General features: G+C 38.8%; 1 protein-coding gene across 2 annotated transcripts in view; it reads right to left on the bottom strand.

The window, feature by feature from the left end:
- Window positions 1-4478: 4478 nt before the first annotated feature.
- The window catches only part of zbtb10 (zinc finger and BTB domain containing 10), a 20375-nt gene continuing 17183 nt past the window's right edge, over window positions 4479-7670 (bottom strand). Inside the window, exon 5 of one of the 2 annotated variants that reach the window (XM_032534890.1) lies at window positions 4479-7656. In XM_032534890.1, coding sequence (XP_032390781.1) covers window positions 7375-7656 — 282 coding nt within the window. In that variant the 3' untranslated portion in view covers window positions 4479-7374. The remainder of the gene's footprint in view (window positions 7657-7670) is intronic. The other variant, XM_032534891.1, reaches the window with a different exon arrangement.

Raw genomic sequence — 7670 nt, 5'->3', positions numbered from 1 at the left:
CACACACACACACACACACGTGTTGTCACTTCTTGACACCATAGACACGCTGGGGGACACACGCTAAGATAATGTGGTATGTGTACACATTCTCACACACCACTTATAAACAAACACACGTTCATGAACAGATGCAGGCAGACCTTCAGGAACACACACAGACAAAAATGACATCAAAGAAAAACTATGTGAGCCCACAGAAAAAAAAGCAAGTATGAACACAACTTGACAGTGTGTGTGTGTGTGTGTGTGTGTGTGTGGCTGGATTAACATAAACATAGACACTCATGTCTAAACAGAAACACACACTTTTCTGTCACTGGTTGACACCAAAGACCAAAGCCTGAGACGGCAAGTTCATATCTCTGGCATAAACACTGCCATGCACTCAAATTGTGCATGGCAGTGTGTGTGTGTGTGTGTGTGTGTGTGTGTGTGTGTGTGTGTGTGTGTGTGTGTGTGTGTGTGTATTGATCGGGTTGGCCTTGACTTGGAGATGGTGGCCCTAAATAAAGCGAGGATGAAAAGGAAAAGGACAGAAGAGAGGCCACCACACCACAAGCCAGTAAACTCTCTACATCTCAATTGCCCTTACGTTTTCACATGGTAATGCCTTTTTTTTTACATTTGTGTGTGTGTGTGTGTGTTAATTTGTGTGCCCCTGCCAGGTTCACACAGCAATGCCCGCCAGTGTGCCATAAACACATACACTCTGCTGCCCCAAGCTCCATTGTACACTTTTCCATGCTTTTCCAACCCCACATACACCCGTTTCATTTCATCAACCAATGTTTCCAATCACCCGTCCTGCTCTGCCACTCCTTCGTAAAGTTTTCTGACATTTTAAGACCTCTGTGTCGCTTATTTTTCTCGCTTCCTTTGGCACTTCTTACAGACAATCTTTCTAACAGTCTGAATATTTGATCCTGTTATATTTCAACAAATAGAGAGCAAAGACTGGGCTGTACTTTTACTTTTCTGGGCCAGGTTACTGTCAAGTGTCAACATGAACTGCTTTGACTTTTAGAAAATCCACACCAAAAGCAGTTCACACCAAATAATAAAAGACAAATAGTAATTTATTTATATAAAATTACACAAGAACGGGGGAGCAAACACCTTTTAAACAATTTTCTTTATCTTGTGTAAATACATTTTCAACAGGGACTTTTTCAGGACACTATGGAAGAAATCCATCAGCTGTGTATGATGAATAAACTCTTTATCATTTTAACTTTTAATTTTGTATGTATCACAAATGCAGAGAGCATCTTTCTTTAGAACTTGCCTGCCTGTTACAGTAAAAGCCCTTGTAATGCAGGTTTTCTGTCAAGTATGTGAAGTCTGAAGCCTCGGACTTCCTCGAACTTTGAAAAGCTGCTTCAGGAGCTACAGAAGACATCATACAACTGTTTTCATTCAAAGGTGGAACAATGAGAAAAGATAACACAACAAATCATAATAGTCGGTTTTAAAGCTGCAATGGAAATGCAGGCCACGTGCAGTGCAGTGTTAAGCCATCCTGCTGGGAACACTTTACGCATGGGAACTAGATTTGTCTCAACACCAGTGCAGAGTCATAGCAGGTCACAGAGGAGATAATAGCGAACAGAGAATAATCTTCTCTATTAATGTTTGCTCTCTCCGTGACCTCTGAGGGCCTTACTGTGAAGCATCGAGCCATTACAGAGGATATAATGAGAAGGTCAAAACCACACATGCACACACGCACACACTTCATGTCCACACAATGTGTGGCACTAGGGTTCCCTTGTCGACAGCTGCAGCTGTGACCACATGATTACCTGTCTTTCCACCTTAGATTTGTGTTAATGTTCACACACACACACGCACGCACGCACACACACACACACACACACACGCACACACACACACACACACCACCACCACACACACACCACACACACACACACACACCACACACACACACACACACACACACACACACACACACACACACACACGTCCCTTAAAACAACCAACTCTCACACACGCCACTCTGCCGCCATCCGTTTAGCCCTGCCCCCTGGACGAGAGCTCCAGGAGCACCAGGGGAGAGAAGGGGAGTGCAACAAACTCTCCCAGGCCCGGGGCTCCGGTTTCAGCCTTCCGTTTGCCGCGTTGGGGCCATGGGAACACGAAGCGCCAGGGGCCCTGTGTCAATAAGGAGCAGTGGTTCAACACAATGGGGGCCTGCCTGCAGACAACACTGCTGACAGACACCCAACAAAAGGGCCTGTAATGGGAAGGAGACTCATGCACACACACATCACGTCAACACACACACACACACACACACACACCACACACACACACACACACACACACACACCACACACACACCACAACACCCACACCGCCACAACACACACACAAAAGAATAGAGCAGTGTGTGGTTGCCCACAAGGCCAATGTTTGATGACTGCTTCTGTGTGTGTGTACACATACACTCAAACACACATGCCCACACAGAAATAAACACACAATAATAAACTGAGGCCTATACACAGTTTGAACGTAAAGTACTGCGTGTACCACAGAAAATCAGTGTGACAAAAACATATCCCTAGATTGTACTTTTAATGCATTCTTAGCATTTGTTTCAGTCTGTTTTCAAACAAAAAGCCAAACTGGTGGAATTTACTGCATCTAGCCATTTAGATAAAATAAGATCAATCTTCACAGACAAATGTACGATCAGATACTTTAATTGGATTGTGTAAACCTCTGTATGCTCCTAAATGAAGTTTTCATTCTGCTTTTCATGCATGCTTTGGATTAGGCATATCTAATCAGATTTTATACCACAGATGTGTTCACTTGACTACCTGGGAAGCACAAAAGTTTTGCTGTAAGTCTCTAATGTCTGATTACAAGGAAGGAAGAGGAAATCAAACTGGAATCATTTCTGACAAATGTTGTTTAGGTTTGCCCATTAAACCAAACTTTGTATAACCTTAATAGTTGTGTTACATTGATTTGTCTGTCTCTAGATCTACGCACCTTGGTCCTCTAGATTATATTACTTTCTCACCAACCAATTTAATTTCACAAAAATCTAAGCCAGGACCCAATTACTGCAGAGGAATCATAAAACAATAACCACATCAGTGTTAGCAGACCCACATTTCATCAATGCCATGATCAATTCTTCCACACAGTGGTCTCTCTAAATAACTGGGACAGTACATGAGCTGTGTTGACCGTTTGACTGTGCAGAAAGAAATATAAAGATAAGTGCTGCCACCTGGTGTCAGTCCAGACAAAAACCCAAATGATGTTTTAATCCTGAGTCTTAACAGCAGATGGCAGCATCTTGGCTTTTAGGTGAAATTCACGGGCTTGGTAAACCATTCACACATTTCTACTATGATTACAGAATCCAGATGTAAACAGAGATCACATTTCTAGGCAGGAGTCTCTGTATAGAAAATCAGATTTATTATGATTAAGTGATGAAACTAAGAAACTTCAGAGGCGGTTTAATCTCTTTTTCTTCCTTAAACTTGATCTTTTTTTGTAGAGGAAGGAGTTCCTCTGACTGCGTGCTGTTATCCTTTAACCACACGTTTCTCAGGAAGAACTGTGTCAGTGCCCATTTGTCGGTTTACAGTAAATGCAGTTAGCAGACACTAGCCCAGTTTTAATAGCTTTTCCGACACTGTTGCCCTTCTAACTTGTACGGTGCAACACAACACTTCATTTGTACAATACAAAAAATAAAGCTGCCATAACATTGTGCTGTAAAAGCCAATGCATTCATATAAAAAATTCACATATTTCCAATATTATTACCACACCATTTCATTTATCTCACATCTGGTGTTTGCTCTTGCAACATACTGACATTTTTTGGCATAGAGCAACCCTCCCTTACATGCGTGTGCTGCTCTCACAGTAATATTTCAGACAATAGAAAACAATAATACTGAAATACATGAAACATTTGATAGAAAGGCTGCGAAAGTAGGCTCAAGTGTTTCCATGATTAACACGCCTGGGCGTAATACAGATCAAATGAAAAAAAGTGTAATCCATTTCGATCACCAAGACCAACTCAGTGCATCATTTGCTCAGCTGTAGATATTTGTGTGCAAGCAACAAGAAAGAAAATGACCTTGAGAATCATGAGATCATGAGTTTCACTAGATTGTTGTACCAAAACAAATGAGGAAAACTGTAACCAACGTTACATTTAAAAGTATAATCTCCTGAGCACAGGAAGATAATTCACAGTGATATTACAGTTCCACCTTGTACTAGTCATAGTCCGAGTACAGGTTATAATATATATATATATATATATATATATATTTAAATAATCAAACTGGCTCATAGTCTGAGCTGCATCTCTTTTGGGGGTTATTTGGACAATGTTTTTTGCCCTGGGTCTTCAAGAGAAAGGTTTGTTCTGACCATCATCAGAAGAGCAAAGGAAAATAAGTGGACAAAAAAAGTTAAAGCAATATCAAAGTTTTATTCTTAAAATGTAGTATAGAGAGGAACAGTAGTACAATTCAGACAGAAAAAAGGAGAATGTAGTTCCATCTTTGAAAACCTTCGATAAAAACGTAAAAAGAGTAACCTGAATTTGCTCTGTGTTCGGAGGGCACCGAGGCGTGGCCCGAGTTTTGCATCACTGTTAAAGTTCGAGAGAAATTGAAAAATACAACCTTTTGCAACAGCGTAAAAAAATACAGCTGGGGGAAAAAAAACCTCTGCTTTACATCTGTAGTGTTTTTGCTTTGTTTTTTTTTGTGTGTTTTTTGTTGTTGTTGTCCATATAACAAATACAGCATAAAATCTAAAATGATACATCATAGTTTTGAGTTTCATTCATTACAGTAAAATCAGTAGGATGGTAAATAGTATCAAAAGAACAAACAAGACAACAGAATGGTGTGATGAGCAAGCACACAGCGTGAACAGAGAGCGATAGAGGAAGGTTAAAGTTCACGGAAATAAACCACCACGCCAGGAGGTTTGGAGCTGACCGTCAATGTGTTCCATAAGTAAATCCACTAGTTAAATAATATATTCTTCATATATATATATATAGATCTCATATAATCTCCACATATATATATATATATATATATATCCTTAATATAACCCCTCCCACAGTGATTTGAAGGTAAAAGTGACACAAAAAGGATGGATATCTCTATGACTTAAAATATATCTTCTTCCACTGAGAGTAAAGGGAGGTTACAAATCTTCTGTATCATTAGCACTTCATTACATATTGTATATTCCACTGCATATGAACAGATACTGCTGTTCCAAGGTTTTAACCCGCAAACAATCCATGTTTCTTTAGAAAATATGTGCTTAATGAAATAAAGGAGAAAGGAAACATCTGTGGAAAGGACAAAATTAAACAAATATGCATCTAGAGTAAAGTGAATGATTCTGTAGCATAAAAACATTTAAAAATCTTAACAATTACAGACACGAGCAAGGATTTTCTACACTAAGCAGGTTTTCACCTGGCTTTTCTCATACATTATAGTTCAACAATAATTAAAAATAACAATTTTGGTTGGACAAATAGAAATTAACAGTCTTGATTGCATTTTGGAGTCAATATATAATATTAAATAACAAAAAGTCTAATAAAAAAACGTTGCGCATTGGAAGAAAGACACAACAGTATATATAGTTCCATTCAGACCTGCTTTTGGGGAAGCGAAGAAACAAAAGAAAATTAATTTTCATGAACACAAAAGTAAGTGCATGTCTATGAGGCGCCATAGAGCTTCACTTTTTGTGGAACAAAGTGTTTTTCTACCTGGCAGACCTAAAAATAAAAAAACAAACTTACATCAAATTAAACCGATGACATTTTCTATATCTTTTACACATGAAAAATGGAGTTCTTTCAGACTTAGACATCACGAATTTCTGCACTTCTTTCTCCTCTAAACCAATGGTCAAGTGATGCAAAATATATGTGTATGTATGTGTGTGTATATGTATGTGTGTGTGTATATATATATATACACACACACACACACACACACACACACACACACTGCATTTACTTTATAACTTAGTACCAAATATTAACAAACGTATACAGGTATTGATATACACTTAGGTCCTCAAAACATCAATTACAAGTACTGCCGGTAGTTCTACAAAATGGCGTGTGTGTGTGTGTGCAATAAATCAAATAAAAGTTGAAAAACAATGGCAAAGCTTACCTGATAGTCGCCGTAGCACAACAGTGTTCTATAGTTTAAGCTGATTACATATGTATAACTGAGTCAGTTTAAGCTTTATGATTATAAACATCATATTTAGCCTGTAGGTCCAGTATTCTGCGACAAGCATTACAGCACCAAACGTTTCGTCATTTGGCAAAATTCAAGCTTTAAGTGAAAGTCAAATGCTTTTGTTTATTAATAATAAAGTGTTACTGTGACGCCGTGATTTGTATAAAGCTAGCAATAACATTTCCCCTTGTACTTTCGATTGTTTTTAATTCATCTTTTTTTCCCGCTTAAAAAAAAACAAAAAACACGTCACCTTGTCTTCTTTTCTTTCTTTCTTTTTTTTTTCCTCTTTTTTTAAGCGTATTCAGTAGTTTTTGCTTCCTGCTAAATCTTGGTGTGCGGTCTGTTTGGCACAATACCACAGCCCTCTTAAATTAATCATAAATATGGCTGTGATACATTAGAGTCACAAAACAGATTTTTTGGTTCCAAGATTTGTGCAGGGAAAGAATAAAATTTGAAAAGAATAATATAATATTTAGCGCATCTAAACAAGATCTACAGAGCAAGTTAAAAATCTTCTTGTGGACAATAATGCTCTTCTTCTGTGTACTTCTACAAGCACCAAGCAACATACTTTCAGATTGTGCAGAAAGCAACAGCCATTACTGTGCCTCTGCTTGCAGACAAAAACAGAAATAAAAAAAATTATTGATAAGACCATAATAACCTCTCTTCATAAATTAAATAATTAACATTTCGCTTTTTTAGTTGATTGGCCTACCCCAACTCTACTATATCATCACCCTGCCCAACTCTACCCCGAAAAACAGGAAATAAAAATACATCACCAAAAACCTGATTTTTCATATTATTCGACGATAGAATCTTTCTCTTGTGGGCTCTTGGCCCAGAGTTGGACACATTTTAACAATAATAAAATCTGTACATCTTGGAGTTTCCACTCTACGAAAGCTTTTTTCTTTTAATCCACCTCTTTGTCATATACTTGCACAATTAAGTAACCTCAAGGTTTGATAGCACTTTGGAGTTGATTGTTTACCAGCTAGTTTTTGTATACATATATATTAAACATCAACTTTTTTTGTTTTGTTTCTCAAGCTTGTTAGAATTCTTAGTCCTCTTCCGGGGCAGCACCAGTGTTGCCCTCACCCCAATTTGATTGGTCGTTGTCATTAGGCTCCTCCCCCTCCAGGTCCTCCCCTTCTTCGCCTTCAAAATCTTCGTCGCGAGGAAACTCCATGCCCTCCAGGCCCTCCTGAGTGGCCTGGTGAGAGTCAGCGCAGTCCGCACACACACCGTAGCGCCGCGAGCCGTGACGGATACCAACGCTGGCTGCAAGCATGAAGATCTTCTTGCATACCATGCACTTATATTTTTTGTCCTTCTTGTGCACCTGTGGGGATGAGG

The sequence above is a fragment of the Etheostoma spectabile genome, chromosome 14 (assembly GCF_008692095.1).
Source record: "Etheostoma spectabile isolate EspeVRDwgs_2016 chromosome 14, UIUC_Espe_1.0, whole genome shotgun sequence".
NCBI classification, from domain to species: domain Eukaryota; kingdom Metazoa; phylum Chordata; class Actinopteri; order Perciformes; family Percidae; genus Etheostoma; species Etheostoma spectabile.
This window is presented reverse-complemented; position numbering and strand designations above follow the sequence as displayed.